At 41.0% G+C, this 21695-nt stretch overlaps 1 protein-coding gene across 9 annotated transcripts in view; it reads left to right on the forward strand.

Annotated features, from left to right (window-relative positions):
- Positions 1–21695, forward strand: part of LOC128666129 (golgin subfamily B member 1) — a 438305-nt gene that overhangs the window by 359874 nt on the left and 56736 nt on the right. For all 9 annotated transcript variants that reach the window (XM_053720543.1, XM_053720552.1, XM_053720548.1 and 6 more), the window contains 3 exons: positions 12354–12501; positions 12953–13090; positions 13171–13293. In XM_053720543.1, the coding sequence (XP_053576518.1) occupies positions 12354–12501; positions 12953–13090; positions 13171–13293 (409 nt within the window). The remainder of the gene's footprint in view (positions 1–12353; positions 12502–12952; positions 13091–13170; positions 13294–21695) is intronic.

Consider the following 21695-nt stretch of genomic DNA (forward strand, 5'->3'; position numbering starts at 1 on the left):
TGGCTCTGCCATTTGGCCTAGCTACAGCTCCAAGAATTTTTACAAAGGTTCTCGGTGCCCTTCTGTCTGTAATCAGAGAACAGGGTATTGTGGTATTTCCTTATTTGGACGATATCTTGGTACTTGCTCAGTCTTTACATTTAGCAGAATCTCATACGAATCGACTTGTGTTGTTTCTTCAAGATCATGGTTGGAGGATCAATTCACCAAAAAGTTCATTGATTCCTCAGACAAGGGTAACCTTTCTGGGTTTCCAGATAGATTAAGTGTCCATGACTCTGTCTTTGACAGACAAGAGACGTCTAAAATTGATTTCAGCTTGTCGAAACCTTCAGTCACAATCATTCCCTTCGGTAGCCTTATGCATGGAAATTCTAGGTCTTATGACTGCTGCATCGGACGCGATCCCCTTTGCTCGTTTTCACATGCGACCTCTTCAGCTCTGTATGCTGAATCAATGGTGCAGGGATTACACAAAGATATCTCAATTAATATCTTTAAAACCGATTGTACGACACTCTCTAACGTGGTGGACAGATCACCATCGTTTAATTCAGGGGGCTTCTTTTGTGCTTCCGACCTGGACTGTAATTTCAACAGATGCAAGTCTCACAGGTTGGGGAGCTGTGTGGGGATCTCTGACGGCTCAAGGAGTTTGGGAATCTCAGGAGGTGAGATTACCGATCAATATTTTGGAACTCCGTGCAATTTTCAGAGCTCTTCAGTCTTGGCCTCTTCTGAAGAGAGAATCGTTCATTTGTTTTCAGACAGACAATGTCACAACTGTGGCATACATCAATCATCAAGGAGGGACTCACAGTCCTCTGGCTATGAAAGAAGTATCTCGAATTTTGGTTTGGGCGGAATCCAGCTCCTGTCTAATCTCTGCGGTTCATATCCCAGGTATAGACAATTGGGAAGCGGATTATCTCAGTCGCCAAACGTTGCATCCGGGCGAATGGTCTCTTCACCCAGAGGTATTTCTTCAGATTGTTCAAATGTGGGAGCTTCCAGAAATAGATCTGATGGCGTCTCATCTAAACAAGAAACTTCCCAGGTATCTGTCCAGATCCCGGGATCCTCAGGCGGAAGCAGTGGATGCATTATCACTTCCTTGGAAGTATCATCCTGCCTATATCTTTCCGCCTCTAGTTCTTCTTCCAAGAGTAATCTCCAAGATTCTTAAGGAATGCTCGTTTGTTATGCTGGTAGCTCCGGCATGGCCTCACAGGTTTTGGTATGCGGATCTTGTCCGGATGGCCTCTTGCCATCCGTGGACTCTTCCGCTAAGACCAGACCTTCTGTCGCAAGGTCCTTTTTTCCATCAGGATCTCAAATCCTTAAATTTAAAGGTATGGAGATTGAACGCTTGATTCTTGGTCAAAGAGGTTTCTCTGACTCTGTGATTAATACTATGTTACAGGCTCATAAATCTGTATCCAGAGAGATATATTATAGAGTCTGGAAGACTTATATTTCTTGGTGTCTTTCTCATCATTTTTCTTGGCATTCTTTTAGAATTCCGAGAATTTTACAGTTTCTTCAGGATGGTTTAGATAAAGGTTTATCCGCAAGTTCCTTGAAAGGACAAATCTCTGCTCTTTCTGTTGTTTTTCACAGAAAGATTGCTAATCTTCCTGATATTCATTGTTTTGTACAAGCTTTGGTTCGTATAAAACCTGTCATTAAGTCAATTTCTCCTCCTTGGAGTTTGAATTTGGTTCTGGGGGCTCTTCAAGCTCCTCCGTTTGAACCTATGCATTCATTGGACATTAAATTACTTTCTTGGAAAGTTTTGTTCCTTTTGGCGATCTCTTCTGCCAGAAGAGTCTCTGAATTATCTGCTCTTTCTTGTGAGTCTCCTTTTCTGATTTTTCATCAGGATAAGGCGGTGTTGCGAACTTCTTTTGAATTTTTACCTAAAGTTGTGAATTCCAACAACATTAGTAGAGAAATTGTGGTTCCTTCATTATGTCCTAATCCTAAGAATTCTAAGGAGAAATCGTTGCATTCTTTGGATGTTGTTAGAGCTTTGAAATATTATGTTGAAGCTACTAAGACTTCTAGTCTATTTGTTATCTTTTCCGGTTCTAGAAAAGGCCAGAAAGCTTCTGCCATTTCTTTGGCGTCTTGGTTGAAATCTTTAATTCATCATGCCTATGTCGAGTCGGGTAAAACTCTGCCTCAAAGGATTACAGCTCATTCTACTAGGTCAGTTTCTACTTCCTGGGCGTTTAGGAATGAAGCTTCGATTGATCAGATTTGCAAAGCAGCAACTTGGTCCTCTTTGCATACTTTTACTAAATTCTACCATTTTGATGTATTTTCTTCTTCTAAAGCAGTTTTTGGTAGAAAAGTACTTCAGGCAGCGGTTTCAGTTTGAATCTTCTGTTTATGTTTTTCATTAAACTTTATTTTGGGTGTGGATTATTTTCAGCAGGAATTGGCTGTCTTTATTTTATCCCTCCCTCTCTAGTGACTCTTGCGTGGAAAGATCCACATCTTGGGTAATCATTATCCCATACGTCACTAGCTCATGGACTCTTGCTAATTACATGAAAGAAAACATAATTTATGTAAGAACTTACCTGATAAATTCATTTCTTTCATATTAGCAAGAGTCCATGAGGCCCGCCCTCATGTGGTGGTTATGATTTTTTTGTATAAAGCACAATTATTCCAATTCCTTATTTTACATGCTTTCACACTTTTTTCTTATCACCCCACTTCTTGGCTATTCGTTAAACTGAATTGTGGGTGTGGTGAGGGGTGTATTTATAGGCATTTTGAGGTTTGGGAAACTTTGCCCCTCCTGGTAGGAATGTATATCCCATACGTCACTAGCTCATGGACTCTTGCTAATATGAAAGAAATTAATTTATCAGGTAAGTTCTTACATAAATTATGTTTTCCATATGTAATGGACACATATGATACATTGTGTTTAATATGTTTTAGTAAAAACTTTTATTTAATGTACAAAGTAATCTCAAACACAACGTTGAAATCGTACCAAAAAGTATAAAATTCATTGTGTACTATAGTTTTCTAATATAAAATTACTCTTTCAGCCTTGGTGAATGGGCTGAACTAGGATGTTCCTGTTGTGTGTCTGAAGTTCTCTCACAGAACGTATTGTAGTTTATAAACATTTTATACCTTCTTATCTTGCTCTTTTATTTCACAAAATATAAGCAGGTGAGGTTATCTGCTTGAAAATATATAATGCATTTATGACAGTGCTAGCAAAACAAACGGTATGCGAAAATAGAAATGAATGCTAAAAAGAACACAATTTGATGCACTTTCAATAAAATGCTGCTATCAGTGCCAGGTTTTCCCTTTTACGTTCACTATCCCTATTCTGTACCTCAGTGTCATTAATTTCTATAGGAGGCAACTAATGTGTTCTGTGTCACAGAGAGAGTCATTACTTTATATAGGAGGCAGCTCATATGTGTTCTATATAACAGAGAGTCATTACTTTCTATAAGAGGCAGCTCATCTGTGTTCTGTATCACAGAGAGCATCATTACTTTATATAGGAGGCAGCTCATGTGTGTTCTGTATCACAGAGAGCATCATTACTTTATATAGGAGGCAGCTCATGTGTGTTCTGTATCACAGAGAGAGTCATTACTTTATATAGGAGGCAGCTCATGTGTTCTGTATCACAGAGAGAGTCATTACTTTATATAGGAGGCAGCTCATGTGTGTTCTGTATCACAGAGAGAGTCATTACTTTATATAGGAGGCAGCTCATGTGTTCTGTATCACAGAGAGTCATTACTTTATATAGGAGGCAGCTCATGTGTGTTCTGTACCACAGAAAGAGTAATTACTTTATATAGGAGGCAGCTCATGTGTGTTCTGTACCACAGAGAGAGTCATTACTTTATATAGGAGGCAGCTTGTGTTCTGTATCACAGAGAGTCATTACTTTATATAGGAGGCAGCTCATGTGTGTTCTGTATCACAGAGAGTCATTACTTTATATAGGAGGCAGCTCATGTGTGTTCTGTATCACAGAGCGAGTCATTACTTTATATAGGAGGCAGCTTGTGTTCTGTATCACAGAGAGAGTCATTACTTTATATAGGAGGCAGCTCATGTGTGTTCTGTATCACAGAGAGAGTCATTACTTTCTATAGGAGGCAGCTCATGTGTGTTCTGTATCACAGAGAGCCATTACTTTATATAGGAGGCAGCTCATGTGTGTTCTGTATCACAGAGAGTCATTACTTTATATAGGAGGCAGCTCATGTGTGTTCTGTACCACAGAGAGAGTCATTACTTTATATAGGAGGCAGCTCATGTGTGTTCTGTATCACAGAGCGAGTCATTACTTTATATAGGAGGCAGCTCATGTGTTCTGTATCACAGAGAGTCATTACTTTATATAGGAGGCAGCTCATATGTGTTCTGTATCACAGAGAGAGCCATTACTTAATATAGGAGGCAGCTCATGTGTGTTCTGTATCACAGAGAGTCATTACTTTATATAGGAGGCAGCTCATGTGTGTTCTGTACCACAGAGAGAGTCATTACTTTATATAGGAGGCAGCTCATGTGTGTTCTGTATCACAGAGCGAGTCATTACTTTATATAGGAGGCAGCTCATGTGTTCTGTATCACAGAGAGCATCATTACTTTCTATAGGAGGTAGCTCATATGTATTCTGTATCACAGAGAGCATCATTACTTTATATAGGAGGCAGCTCATATGTGTTCTGTATCATAGAGAGCCATTACTTTATATAGGAGGCAGCTCATGTGTGTTCTGTATCACAGAGAGTCATTACTTTCTATAGGAGGCAGCTCATATGTGTTCTGTATCACAGAGAGAGCCATTACTTTATATAGGAGGCAGCTCATGTGTGTTCTGTATCACAGAGAGTCATTACTTTATATAGGAGGCAGCTCATATGTGTTCTGTATCACAGAGAGAGTCATTACTTTATATAGGAGGCAGCTCATGTGTGTTCTGTATCACAGAGAGAGTCATTACTTTCTATAGGAGGCAGCTCATGTGTGTTCTGTATCACAGAGAGCCATTACTTTATATAGGAGGCAGCTCATGTGTGTTCTGTATCACAGAGAGTCATTACTTTATATAGGAGGCAGCTCATATGTGTTCTGTATCACAGAGAGAGCCATTACTTTATATAGGAGGCAGCTCATGTGTGTTCTGTATCACAGAGAGTCATTACTTTATATAGGAGGCAGCTCATATGTGTTCTGTATCACAGAGAGAGTCATTACTTTATATAGGAGGCAGCTCATGTGTGTTCTGTATCACAGAGAGAGTCATTACTTTCTATAGGAGGCAGCTCATGTGTGTTCTGTATCACAGAGAGCCATTACTTTATATAGGAGGCAGCTCATGTGTGTTCTGTATCACAGAGAGTCATTACTTTATATAGGAGGCAGCTCATATGTGTTCTGTATCACAGAGAGAGCCATTACTTTATATAGGAGGCAGCTCATGTGTGTTCTGTATCACAGAGAGTCATTACTTTATATAGGATGCAGCTCATATGTGTTCTGTATCACAGAGAGAGTCATTACTTTATATAGGAGGCAGCTCATGTGTGTTCTGTATCACAGAGAGAGTCATTACTTTATATAGGAGGCAGCTCATGTGTTCTGTATCACAGAGAGAGTCATTACTTTATATAGGAGGAAACTCATATGTGTTCTGTATCACAGAGCGAGCCATTACTTTATATAGGAGGCAGCTCATATGTGTTCTGTATCACAGAGAGAGTCATTACTTTATATAGGAGGCAGCTCATGTGTTCTGTATCACATAGAGAGCCATTACTTTATATAGGAGGCAGCTCATATGTGTTCTGTATCACAGAGAGAGTCATTACTTTATATAGGAGGCAGCTCATGTGTTCTGTATCACATAGAGAGTCATTACTTTATATAGGAGGCAGCTCATGTGTTCTGTATCACAGAGAGAGTCATTACTTTATATAGGAGGCAGCTCATGTGTTCTGTATCACATAGAGAGTCATTACTTTATATAGGAGGCAGCTCATGTGTGTTCTGTATCACAGAGAGAGTCATTACTTTATATAGGAGGCAGCTCATGTGTTCTGTATCACAGAGAGAGTCATTACTTTCTATAGGAGGCAGCTCATATGTGTTCTGTATCACAGAGCGAGTCATTACTTTATATAGGAGGAAGCTCATATGTGTTCTGTATCACAGAGCGAGTCATTACTTTATATAGGAGGCAGCTCATATGTGTTCTGTATCACAGAGAGAGTCATTACTTTATATAGGAGGCAGCTCATGTGTTCTGTATCACAGAGAGAGTCATTACTTTATATAGGAGGCAGCTCATGTGTTCTGTATCACAGAGAGAGTCATTACTTTATATAGGAGGCAGCTCATGTGTGTTCTGTATCACAGAGAGAGTCATTACTTTATATAGGAGGCAGCTCATATGTGTTCTGTATCACAGAGCGAGTCATTACTTTATATAGGAGGCAGCTCATGTGTGTTCTGTATCACAGAGAGAGTCATTACTTTATATAGGAGGCAGCTCATGTGTTCTGTATCACAGAGAGAGTCATTACTTTATATAGGAGGCAGCTCATGTGTTCTGTATCACATAGAGAGTCATTACTTTATATAGGAGGCAGCTCATGTGTGTTCTGTATCACAGAGCGAGTCATTACTTTATATAGGAGGCAGCTCATGTGTGTTCTGTATCACAGAGCGAGTCATTACTTTATATAGGAGGCAGCTCATGTGTGTTCTGTATCACAGAGAGTCATTACTTTATATAGGAGGCAGCTCATGTGTGTTCTGTATCACAGAGAGTCATTACTTTATATAGGAGGCAGCTCATGTGTGTTCTGTATCACAGAGCGAGTCATTACTTTATATAGGAGGCAGCTTGTGTTCTGTATCACAGAGAGAGTCATTACTTTATATAGGAGGCAGCTCATGTGTGTTCTGTATCACAGAGAGAGTCATTACTTTCTATAGGAGGCAGCTCATGTGTGTTCTGTATCACAGAGAGCCATTACTTTATATAGGAGGCAGCTCATGTGTGTTCTGTATCACAGAGAGTCATTACTTTATATAGGAGGCAGCTCATGTGTGTTCTGTACCACAGAGAGAGTCATTACTTTATATAGGAGGCAGCTCATGTGTGTTCTGTATCACAGAGCGAGTCATTACTTTATATAGGAGGCAGCTCATGTGTTCTGTATCACAGAGAGTCATTACTTTATATAGGAGGCAGCTCATATGTGTTCTGTATCACAGAGAGAGCCATTACTTTATATAGGAGGCAGCTCATGTGTGTTCTGTATCACAGAGAGTCATTACTTTATATAGGAGGCATCTCATGTGTTCTGTATCACAGAGAGAGTCATTACTTTATATAGGAGGAAACTCATATGTGTTCTGTATCACAGAGAGAGCCATTACTTTATATAGGAGGCAGCTCATGTGTGTTCTGTATCACAGAGAGTCATTACTTTATATAGGAGGCAGCTCATGTGTGTTCTGTACCACAGAGAGAGTCATTACTTTATATAGGAGGCAGCTCATGTGTGTTCTGTATCACAGAGCGAGTCATTACTTTATATAGGAGGCAGCTCATGTGTTCTGTATCACAGAGAGCATCATTACTTTCTATAGGAGGTAGCTCATATGTATTCTGTATCACAGAGAGCATCATTACTTTATATAGGAGGCAGCTCATATGTGTTCTGTATCACAGAGAGCCATTACTTTATATAGGAGGCAGCTCATGTGTGTTCTGTATCACAGAGAGTCATTACTTTCTATAGGAGGCAGCTCATATGTGTTCTGTATCACAGAGAGAGCCATTACTTTATATAGGAGGCAGCTCATGTGTGTTCTGTATCACAGAGAGTCATTACTTTATATAGGAGGCAGCTCATATGTGTTCTGTATCACAGAGTCATTACTTTATATAGGAGGCAGCTCATGTGTGTTCTGTATCACAGAGAGAGTCATTACTTTCTATAGGAGGCAGCTCATGTGTGTTCTGTATCACAGAGAGCATCATTACTTTATATAGGAGGCAGCTCATGTGTGTTCTGTATCACAGAGAGTAATTACTTTATATAGGAGGCAGCTCATGTGTTCTGTATCACAGAGCGAGTCATTACTTTATATAAGAGGAAGCTCATGTGTGTTCTGTATCACAGAGAGAGTCATTACTTTATATAGGAGGCAGCTCATATGTGTTCTGTATCACAGAGCGAGTCATTACTTTATATAGGAGGCAGCTCATATGTGTTCTGTATCACAGAGCGAGTCATTACTTTATATAGGAGGAAGCTCATATGTGTTCTGTATCACAGAGCGAGTCATTACTTTATATAGGAGGCAGCTCATATGTGTTCTGTATCACAGAGAGAGTCATTACTTTATATAGGAGGCAGCTCATGTGTTCTGTATCACAGAGAGAGTCATTACTTTATATAGGAGGCAGCTCATGTGTTCTGTATCACAGAGAGAGTCATTACTTTATATAGGAGGCAGCTCATGTGTGTTCTGTATCACAGAGAGAGTCATTACTTTATATAGGAGGCAGCTCATGCGTGTTCTGTATCACAGAAAGAGTCATTACTTTATATAGGAGGCAGCTCATGTGTTCTGTATCACATAGAGAGTCATTACTTTGTATGGAGGCAGCTCATATGTGTTCTGTATCACAGAGAGAGTCATTACTTTATATAGGAGGCAGCTCATGTGTTCTGTATCACAGAGAGAGTCATTACTTTATATAGGAGGCAGCTCATGTGTGTTCTGTATCACAGAGAGAGTCATTACTTTATATAGGAGGCAGCTCATGTGTGTTCTGTATCACAGAGAGAGTCATTACTTTATATAGGAGGAAGCTCATATGTGTTCTGTATCACAGAGCGAGTCATTACTTTATATAGGAGGCAGCTCATGTGTGTTCTGTATCACAGAGAGAGTCATTACTTTATATAGGAGGCAGCTCATGTGTTCTGTATCACAGAGAGAGTCATTACTTTATATAGGAGGCAGCTCATGTGTTCTGTATCACATAGAGAGTCATTACTTTATATAGGAGGCAGCTCATGTGTGTTCTGTATCACAGAGCGAGTCATTACTTTATATAGGAGGCAGCTCATGTGTGTTCTGTATCACAGAGCGAGTCATTACTTTATATAGGAGGCAGCTCATGTGTGTTCTGTATCACAGAGAGTCATTACTTTATATAGGAGGCAGCTCATGTGTGTTCTGTATCACAGAGAGTAATTACTTTATATAGGAGGCAGCTCATGCGTGTTCTGTATCACAGAGAGAGTCATTACTTTATATAGGAGGCAGCTCATGTGTTCTGTATCACAGAGCGAGTCATTACTTTATATAAGAGGAAGCTCATGTGTGTTCTGTATCACAGAGAGAGTCATTACTTTATATAGGAGGCAGCTCATATGTGTTCTGTATCACAGAGCGAGTCATTACTTTATATAGGAGGCAGCTCATGCGTGTTCTGTATCACAGAGAGTCATTACTTTATATAGGAGGCAGCTCATGCGTGTTCTGTATCACAGAGAGAGTCATTACTTTATATAGGAGGCAGCTCATGCATGTTCTGTATCACATAGATAGTCATTACTTTGTATGGAGGCAGCTCATATGTGTTCTGTATCACAGAGAGAGTCATTACTTTATATAGGAGGCAGCTCATGCGTGTTGTGTATCACAGAGAGAGTCATTACTTTATATAGGAGGCAGCTCATGCGTGTTGTGCATCACAGAGAGAGTCATTACTTTATATAGGAGGCAGCTCATGTGTGTTCTGTATCACAGAGCGAGTCATTACTTTATATAGGAGGCAGCTCATGTGTGTTCTGTATCACAGAGAGTCATTACTTTATATAGGAGGCAGCTCATGTGTGTTCTGTATCACAGAGAGTAATTACTTTATATAGGAGGCAGCTCATGCGTGTTCTGTATCACAGAGAGAGTCATTACTTTATATAGGAGGCAGCTCATGTGTTCTGTATCACAGAGCGAGTCATTACTTTATATAAGAGGAAGCTCATGTGTGTTCTGTATCACAGAGAGAGTCATTACTTTATATAGGAGGCAGCTCATATGTGTTCTTTATCACAGAGCGAGTCATTACTTTATATAGGAGGCAGCTCATGCGTGTTCTGTATCACAGAGAGTCATTACTTTATATAGGAGGCAGCTCATGCGTGTTCTGTATCACAGAGAGAGTCATTACTTTATATAGGAGGAAGCTCATGCATGTTCTGTATCACATAGATAGTCATTACTTTGTATGGAGGCAGCTCATATGTGTTCTGTATCACAGAGAGAGTCATTACTTTATATAGGAGGCAGCTCATGCGTGTTGTGTATCACAGAGAGAGTCATTACTCTCTATGGGAGGCAGCTCATGTGGGTTCTATATCACAGAGAGAGTCATTACTTTATATAGGAGGCAGCTCATGTGTTCTGTATCACATAGAGAGTCATTACTTTGTATGGAGGCAGCTCATGTGTTCTGTATCACAGAGAGAGTCATTACTTTATATAGGAGGCAGCTCATGTGTTCTGTATCACATAGAGAGTCATTACTTTGTATGGAGGCAGCTCATATGTGTTCTGTATCACAGAGTGTGTCACTACTTTCTATAGGAGGAAGTTAACCAATCTATAGAACCTCTAGGTTGAGGCTTTTTTTTTTTATATATATATATAGAGAATTGACTGAGGTCGGTACCAACTCCTATTTGCCATAGATCACCTACCAGACGCACACTTATTGTGAATAAAGTAAAAATGATTCCGAATTGGTACGGTTATTATGATGACTTCATAGTAAATATTAATAAATGTCTCGTTCTTAAAGGGATATGAAGCCCCAAATGTTTCATTTGTGATTCAGATAGTGCATGTGATTTTAAACATATCAATGTTTCTACTTTATTTTAGTATCTTTTGTTGAAAAGCAGGGATGTATGCTTAGGAGCCGGCATATTTCTGCAGACTATATGGCAGCAATTTTTGCAAGAATGTTTTCCATTTGCAAGAGCACTAGATGGCAGCACTATTTCCTGTCATGTTGTGCTCCAGATGCCTACCTAGGTATCTCTTCAACACAGAATATCATGGGAACTAAGCAAATTTGATAATAGAAGTCAAATGGAAACTTTTTTTAAATTATACGTTCTGTCTGAATCACAAGAGAAAATTTTGGGGGTTTATATTCCTTTAAATATATCTGTCCCAAACTGGGTAGCGGCATAATAGCATTAGTTTGCTGATATAGTTATGGTGACTACATGTGGCCCTGTCAGTTCCTGTAAATCTTATGAGTGTGTGTCTGCAAAGGGAACATGCACACATTTGTATTCATTTCCCTGCTGATTCCTGTTACTCTTACATCTCTTGTAAGTAAACAGTCAACTAGACAAAGACAACTTTAGCAATTCCTTTCCACCTTCTTTTTCCTTAGAACTGAGCTGCAGTGTCAGTTGTGTTACATTGTGTGTTGCGTGAGGTTGTATGTATAGATAACGGTATTAGTGGCACAGTCAGAATGTGCAGAAAGGGAATAAAAAACCCTAAAGGGACGATTTAACAAACTCTGTATCGGTCCCAATGCCTTCAGGCTTGCCAGAAACATGAGTTAAGAAGCAGCAGTCTTAGGACCGCTGCTTCTTAACTCGTCCGCCTGCTCTGAGGCAGCGGGCAGCAATCCAGCCGATCACATACAATCCGGTTGATTAATACCACCGATTGGCCGCTTATTTGCAGGGGGCGGCATTGCGTAAGCAGTTCCCCAGAAGTGCTTGTGCAATGATAAATGCCGCCAGCGTATGCTGTCTGCATTTATCGATGTGCGGTGGACATGATTGCTAAAGCGGATCATGTCCGTCCGGACTTTCATAAATCTGCCCCTATGTACTCTGCTATTTCAGTCCTTGGGAGCTGGGTTTTTCCCAAGCACTACTATTACATTTGTAAGAAATGTTATTCGATCTAATGAGAACATAAAATGTTTCTTTTAACAGAGCATTGTGCACCTTGATGTATTGAGCTCAGCATGTGCCGTAAGCCAATACGAAGCGGCATACACATGTAGCTTCCAATCACCGGTTATGTCCTGCTCAGGTGCTCCAATGTGATACAGTCCAGATTGAGTCTTAAACATTCGGTTTACATCCTTTATGGGATCTTTGATGAAATAGTGTTTTTTATTTATGTGTTAGAATGTGTGGTTAAAGATTCAGTCCACAATACCAACATTCTGTGTCCTGCCGCACTCCAAGTTTAATTGTGATCTTTTGTTCTGATAATGTTTGTAGATCTGAGAAGAACCTTTTGGTTGCTGAAGCACAAGCTCTTCGTCTTCAGTTCAATGCCAGCCTTGCAGAGAAGGAACATCAGATTGCCGAATTACACAAAACTCATCAGGAATCAGCAGCTGTCACTAGTTCATATTTCAGCACCAAGGTAAAAGAGAGAACTGGTGTATTTCTTTTTGTTACTGTCTGTGTATATGGCCCGCATGCAGCTGTAATCACTAATACTACTCATATGTCCTGGGGACTCTATCTGTAGATCTGACTGCTGACAATACGTTCATCCTCTAGTGCACAAATAGCTGGCGCTTGGTTCTGATATACCCTCTAGTGCACAAATAGCTGGCGCTTGGGTCTGATATACTTTCTAGTGCACAAATAGCTGGCGCTTGGTTCTGATATACCCTCTAGTGCACAAATAGCTAGCGCTTGGTTCTGATATACCCTCTAGTGCACAAATAGCTAGCGCTTGGGTCTGATATACCCTCTAGTGCACAAATAGCTAGCGCTTGGGTCTGCTCTTGTGACAATGTACATATGTGCATTTGTGCACCTTCATGCATTGCACAATCAGTTTATTCCCATAATCTTTCTTTTGGCAGAATCTGGAGAGAGCTGCATTAGCTGCAAGTCCTGCTGTACCACAGAAAGCGGAATCAGGTGCTGTAAAGAGTGAAGCTCAGCGACTCGTTCATGAGATTCATCAGAGAGACCTAATCATACAGCAGCTGAGTGCTAAGGTAATGAGAAAATCTTCACTGTAGTATACCTATGCCCTTATGTTCCATTAAGTGACACTAAATGTAGTGTTTTCTTTCAGGCCAGGGACTCCATAGAGATGAATGCGGCACTGTCTGCTCAGCTAAAAACTGTATCACAAGGACTGAGGGACACTCAGATGAGATACAGTGACCTGCAAAGGGACTGCCAGGACGCCAAGAGGGTGAGATGGGCTCAGGCCAGTGTATGGAATTGGCGCCATAAAGATACCTCTATAGTGAGACACAAGGGCATCTTTCTATTTCTGCTGAGGCTGCACCACTAAATTACATGCAGATTATGCTGCTAACAAGATGTTTGCGCGGCTTCAGGATACTGGGGATTTGAGCAGAAGTTTATTACGTTAAACAGCAACATAACAATTTTCCATGTGACATTTATATCTTACTATGTTGCATGAGATTATTTTAGTGTTTTACGGTGACATTCTGACAGATGGGTCACTTTTTCCTGTATCACTCATGACGTCCAATCAGATGTCTTCACCTAATTCCCAGAATGTATCAGTTTTGTGTCAATTGTATTTGTTATTTTGCCAAATCATTTATTTAGAGGATTAGAGAGGATTAGGCTTTGTTTTGTAATATGTGCCACACATTATACAGCAGCTAAGTGACCACCTCGGCAGTCCAGGTGATATAGGTGTAGTGTCATCCACACTGCACATGGTGGGTGACGCGTCTTATCACCGCTATTAAATTACACAATTAAATTGTCACCACCTCCAAGAGGGCCAGCTGATATAGTTACAGTGCCAAGCATACACTCTTGCACATTATACAGCTGTACAGTGCCAAGTTCACTCTGCATACTATGTTCCACACATGATATAACGGTACAGTGCCGAGTACACATTGCACACTGTCACACATTTTATAGCTGTAGCGTGCCAAGCACACACTGTCACACATTTATACAGCTGTACAGTGTCAAGTACTCCCTGCATACTATGTTCCACACATTATATAACTGTACAGTGCCAAGTACACATTGCACACTGTCATACATTATATAGCTGTACAGTGCCAAGAACACACTGCACGCTGTCACACATTAAAAAGTTATACTGTGCCAAACATACATATTATATAGCTGTACAGTGCCAAGCGCACACTCACACATTATATAGCTGTACCGTGCCAAACGCACACTGTAACACATTGTCACGGTGTGAGTGATGTACATACAGTGTGTACAGACTGAACCTTTATATAGCAGGCATTATGTTACATTGTCACCTGACCTGCACGCTGTGAGTGATGTACATACAGTGTGTACAGACCGTACATTTATATAGCAGAGATGTTACATTGTTACCTGACCTGCACGCTGTGAGTGATGTACATACAGTGTGTACAGACCGCACATTTATATAGCAGACATTGTTACATTGTCACCTGAGCTGCACGGTGTGAGTGATGTACATACAGTGTGTACAGACCGCACATTTATATAGCAGAGATGTTACATTGTTACCTGACCTGCACGCTGTGAGTGATGTACATACAGTGTGTACAGACCGTACATTTATATAGCAGAGATGTTACATTGTTACCTGACCTGCACGGTGTGAGTGATGTACATACAGTGTGTACAGACCGTACATTTATATAGCAGACATTGTTACATTGTCACCTGAGCTGCACGTTGTGAGTGATGTACATACAGTGTTTACAGACCGTACATTTATATAGCAGAGATGTTACATTGTTACCTGACCTGCACGGTGTGAGTGATGTACATACAGTGTGTACAGACCGCACATTTATATAGCAGACATTATGTTACATTGTCACCTGAGCTGCACGGTGTGAGTGATGTACATACAGTGTGTACAGACCGCACATTTATATAGCAGACATTATGTTACATTGTCACCTGAGCTGCACGCTGTGAGTGATGTACATACAGTGTGTACAGACCGTACATTTATATAGCAGAGATGTTACATTGTTACCTGACCTGCACGGTGTGAGTGATGTACATACAGTGTGTACAGACCGCACATTTATATAGCAGACATTATGTTACATTGTCACCTGAGCTGCACGGTGTGAGTGATGTACATACAGTGTGTACAGACCGCACATTTATATAGCAGAGATGTTACATTGTTACCTGACCTGCACGCTGTGAGTGATGTACATACAGTGTGTACAGACCGTACATTTATATAGCAGAGATGTTACATTGTTACCTGACCTGCACGGTGTGAGTGATGTACATACAGTGTGTACAGACCGTACATTTATATAGCAGAGATGTTACATTGTTACCTGACCTGCACGGTGTGAGTGATGTACATACAGTGTGTACAGACCGTACATTTATATAGCAGACATTGTTACATTGTCACCTGAGCTGCACGTTGTGAGTGATGTACATACAGTGTTTACAGACCGTACATTTATATAGCAGAGATGTTACATTGTTACCTGACCTGCACGGTGTGAGTGATGTAGATACAGTGTGTACAGACCGCACATTTATATAGCAGACATTATGTTACATTGTCACCTGAGCTGCACGGTGTGAGTGATGTACATACAGTGTGTACAGACCGCACATTTATATAGCAGACATTGTTACATTGTCACCTGAGCTGCACGGTGTGAGTGATGTACATACAGTGTGTACAGACCGCACATTTATATAGCAGACATTGTTACATTGTCACCTGAGCTGCACGGTGTGAGTGATGTACATACAGTGTGTACAGACCGCACATTTATATAGCAGACATTATGTTACATTGTCACCTGAGCTGCACGGTGTGAGTGATGTACATACAGTGTGTACAGACCGCACATTTATATAGCAGAGATGTTACATTGTTACCTGACCTGCACGCTGTGAGTGATGTACATACAGTGTGTACAGACCGTACATTTATATAGCAGAGATGTTACATTGTTACCTGACCTGCACGGTGTGAGTGATGTACATACAGTGTGTACAGACCGTACATTTATATAGCAGACATTGTTACATTGTCACCTGACCTGCACGCTGTGAGTGATGTACATACAGTGTGTACAGACCGTACATTTATATAGCAGAGATGTTACATTGTTACCTGACCTGCACGGTGTGAGTGATGTACATACAGTGTGTACAGACCGTACATTTATATAGCAGACATTATGTTACATTGTCACCTGAGCTGCACGGTGTGAGTGATGTACATACAGTGTGTACAGACCGCACATTTATATAGCAGAGATGTTACATTGTTACCTGACCTGCACGCTGTGAGTGATGTACATACAGTGTGTACAGACCGTACATTTATATAGCAGAGATGTTACATTGTTACCTGACCTGCACGGTGTGAGTGATGTACATACAGTGTGTACAGACCGTACATTTATATAGCAGACATTGTTACATTGTCACCTGACCTGCACGCTGTGAGTGATGTACATACAGTGTGTACAGACCGTACATTTATATAGCAGAGATGTTACATTGTTACCTGACCTGCACGGTGTGAGTGATGTACATACAGTGTGTACAGACCGCACATTTATATAGCAGACATTATGTTACATTGTCACCTGAGCTGCACGGTGTGAGTGATGTACATACAGTGTGTACAGACCGCACATTTATATAGCAGACATTATGTTACATTGTCACCTGAGCTGCACGGTGTGAGTGATGTACATACAGTGTGTACAGACCGCACATTTATATAGCAGAGATGTTACATTGTTACCTGACCTGCACGGTGTGAGTGATGTACATACAGTGTGTACAGACCGTACATTTATATAGCAGACATTGTTACATTGTCACCTGACCTGCACGCTGTGAGTGATGTACATACAGTGTGTACAGACCGTACATTTATATAGCAGAGATGTTACATTGTTACCTGACCTGCACGGTGTGAGTGATGTACATACAGTGTGTACAGACCGTACATTTATATAGCAGACATTGTTACATTGTCACCTGAGCTGCACGTTGTGAGTGATGTACATACAGTGTTTACAGACCGTACATTTATATAGCAGAGATGTTACATTGTTACCTGACCTGCACGGTGTGAGTGATGTACATACAGTGTGTACAGACCGCACATTTATATAGCAGACATTATGTTACATTGTCACCTGAGCTGCACGGTGTGAGTGATGTACATACAGTGTGTACAGACCGCACATTTATATAGCAGACATTGTTACATTGTCACCTGAGCTGCACGGTGTGAGTGATGTACATACAGTGTGTGCAGACCGCACATTTATATAGCAGACATTGTTACATTGTCACCTGAGCTGCACGGTGTGAGTGATGTACATACAGTGTGTACAGACCGTACATTTATATAGCAGACATTGTTACATTGTCACCTGAGCTGCACGGTGTGAGTGATGTACATACAGTGTGTACAGACCGCACATTTATATAGCAGACATTATGTTACATTGTCACCTGAGCTGCACGGTGTGAGTGATGTACATACAGTGTGTACAGACCGCACATTTATATAGCAGAGATGTTACATTGTTACCTGACCTGCACGCTGTGAGTGATGTACATACAGTGTGTACAGACCGCACATTTATATAGCAGACATTGTTACATTGTCACCTGAGCTGCACGGTGTGAGTGATGTACATACAGTGTTTACAGACCGTACATTTATATAGCAGAGATGTTACATTGTTACCTGACCTGCACGCTGTGAGTGATGTACATACAGTGTGTACAGACCGTACATTTATATAGCAGAGATGTTACATTGTTACCTGACCTGCACGGTGTGAGTGATGTACATACAGTGTGTACAGACCGCACATTTATATAGCAGACATTATGTTACATTGTCACCTGAGCTGCACGGTGTGAGTGATGTACATACAGTGTGTACAGACCGCACATTTATATAGCAGAGATGTTACATTGTTACCTGACCTGCACGCTGTGAGTGATGTACATACAGTGTGTACAGACCGTACATTTATATAGCAGAGATGTTACATTGTTACCTGACCTGCACGGTGTGAGTGATGTACATACAGTGTGTACAGACCGTACATTTATATAGCAGACATTGTTACATTGTCACCTGAGCTGCACGTTGTGAGTGATGTACATACAGTGTTTACAGACCGTACATTTATATAGCAGAGATGTTACATTGTTACCTGACCTGCACGGTGTGAGTGATGTACATACAGTGTGTACAGACCGCACATTTATATAGCAGACATTATGTTAAATTGTCACCTGAGCTGCACGGTGTGAGTGATGTACATACAGTGTGTACAGACCGCACATTTATATAGCAGACATTGTTACATTGTCACCTGAGCTGCACGGTGTGAGTGATGTACATACAGTGTGTGCAGACCGCACATTTATATAGCAGACATTGTTACATTGTCACCTGAGCTGCACGGTGTGAGTGATGTACATACAGTGTGTACAGACCGCACATTTATATAGCAGACATTATGTTACATTGTCACCTGAGCTGCACGGTGTGAGTGATATACATACAGTGTGTACAGACCGCACATTTATATAGCAGAGATGTTACATTGTTACCTGACCTGCACGCTGTGAGTGATTTACATACAGTGTGTACAGACCGTACATTTATATAGCAGACATTGTTACATTGTCACCTGAGCTGCACGGTGTGAGTGATGTACATACAGTGTGTACAGACCGTACATTTATATAGCAGACATTGTTACATTGTTACCTGACCTGCACGGTGTGAGTGATGTACATACAGTGTGTACAGACCGTACATTTATATAGCAGAGATGTTACATTGTTACCTGACCTGCACGCTGTGAGTGATGTACATACAGTGTGTACAGACCGCACATTTATATAGCAGACATTATGTTACATTGTCACCTGACCTGCACGCTGTGAGTGATGTACATACAGTGTGTACAGACCGCACATTTATATAGCAGAGATGTTACATTGTTACCTGACCTTCACGCTGTGAGTGATGTACATACAGTGTGTACAGACCGTACATTTATATAGCAGAGATGTTACATTGTTACCTGACCTGCACGGTGTGAGTGATGTACATACAGTGTGTACAGACCGCACATTTATATAGCAGACATTATGTTACATTGTCACCTGAGCTGCACGGTGTGAGTGATGTACATACAGTGTGTACAGACCGCACATTTATATAGCAGAGATGTTACATTGTTACCTGACCTGCACGGTGTGAGTGATGTACATACAGTGTGTACAGACCGCACATTTATATAGCAGACATTATGTTACATTGTCACCTGAGCTGCACGGTGTGAGTGATGTACATACAGTGTGTACAGACCGCACATTTATATAGCAGACATTATGTTACATTGTCACCTGAGCTGCACGGTGTGAGTGATGTACATACAGTGTGTACAGACCGCACATTTATATAGCAGAGATGTTACATTGTTACCTGACCTGCACGCTGTGAGTGATGTACATACAGTGTGTACAGACCGTACATTTATATAGCAGAGATGTTACATTGTTACCTGACCTGCACGGTGTGAGTGATGTACATACAGTGTGTACAGACCGCACATTTATATAGCAGACATTATGTTACATTGTCACCTGAGCTGCACGGTGTGAGTGATGTACATACAGTGTGTACACACCGCACATTTATATAGCAGACATTGTTACATTGTCACCTGAGCTGCACGGTGTGAGTGATGTACATACAGTGTGTGCAGACCGCACATTTATATAGCAGACATTTTTACATTGTCACCTGAGCTGCACGGTGTGAGTGATGTACATACAGTGTGTACAGACCGCACATTTATATAGCAGACATTATGTTACATTGTCACCTGAGCTGCACGGTGTGAGTGATGTACATACAGTGTGTACAGACCGCACATTTATATAGCAGAGATGTTACATTGTTACCTGACCTGCACGCTGTGAGTGATGTACATACAGTGTGTACAGACCGCACATTTATATAGCAGACATTGTTACATTGTCACCTGAGCTGCACGGTGTGAGTGATGTACATACAGTGTTTACAGACCGTACATTTATATAGCAGAGATGTTACATTGTTACCTGACCTGCACGCTGTGAGTGATGTACATACAGTGTGTACAGACCGTACATTTATATAGCAGAGATGTTACATTGTTACCTGACCTGCACGGTGTGAGTGATGTACATACAGTGTGTACAGACCGCACATTTATATAGCAGACATTATGTTACATTGTCACCTGAGCTGCACGGTGTGAGTGATGTACATACAGTGTGTACAGACCGCACATTTATATAGCAGAGATGTTACATTGTTACCTGACCTGCACGCTGTGAGTGATGTACATACAGTGTGTACAGACCGTACATTTATATAGCAGAGATGTTACATTGTTACCTGACCTGCACGGTGTGAGTGATGTACATACAGTGTGTACAGACCGTACATTTATATAGCAGACATTGTTACATTGTCACCTGAGCTGCACGTTGTGAGTGATGTACATACAGTGTTTACAGACCGTACATTTATATAGCAGAGATGTTACATTGTTACCTGACCTGCACGGTGTGAGTGATGTACATACAGTGTGTACAGACCGCACATTTATATAGCAGACATTATGTTACATTGTCACCTGAGCTGCACGGTGTGAGTGATGTACATACAGTGTGTACAGACCGCACATTTATATAGCAGACATTGTTACATTGTCACCTGAGCTGCACGGTGTGAGTGATGTACATACAGTGTGTGCAGACCGCACATTTATATAGCAGACATTGTTACATTGTCACCTGAGCTGCACGGTGTGAGTGATGTACATACAGTGTGTACAGACCGCACATTTATATAGCAGACATTATGTTACATTGTCACCTGAGCTGCACGGTGTGAGTGATATACATACAGTGTGTACAGACCGCACATTTATATAGCAGAGATGTTACATTGTTACCTGACCTGCACGCTGTGAGTGATGTACATACAGTGTGTACAGACCGTACATTTATATAGCAGAGATGTTACATTGTTACCTGACCTGCACGGTGTGAGTGATGTACATACAGTGTGTACAGACCGTACATTTATATAGCAGAGATGTTACATTGTCACCTGAGCTGCACGGTGTGAGTGATGTACATACAGTGTGTACAGACCGTACATTTATATAGCAGACATTGTTACATTGTCACCTGAGCTGCACGGTGTGAGTGATGTACATACAGTGTGTACAGACCGTACATTTATATAGCAGACATTGTTACATTGTTACCTGACCTGCACGGTGTGAGTGATGTACATACAGTGTGTACAGACCGTACATTTATATAGCAGAGATGTTACATTGTTACCTGACCTGCACGCTGTGAGTGATGTACATACAGTGTGTACAGACCGCACATTTATATAGCAGACATTATGTTACATTGTCACCTGACCTGCACGCTGTGAGTGATGTACATACAGTGTGTACAGACCGCACATTTATATAGCAGAGATGTTACATTGTTACCTGACCTTCACGCTGTGAGTGATGTACATACAGTGTGTACAGA

The sequence above is a fragment of the Bombina bombina genome, chromosome 7, assembly GCF_027579735.1.
Source record: "Bombina bombina isolate aBomBom1 chromosome 7, aBomBom1.pri, whole genome shotgun sequence".
Lineage (NCBI taxonomy): Eukaryota > Metazoa > Chordata > Amphibia > Anura > Bombinatoridae > Bombina > Bombina bombina.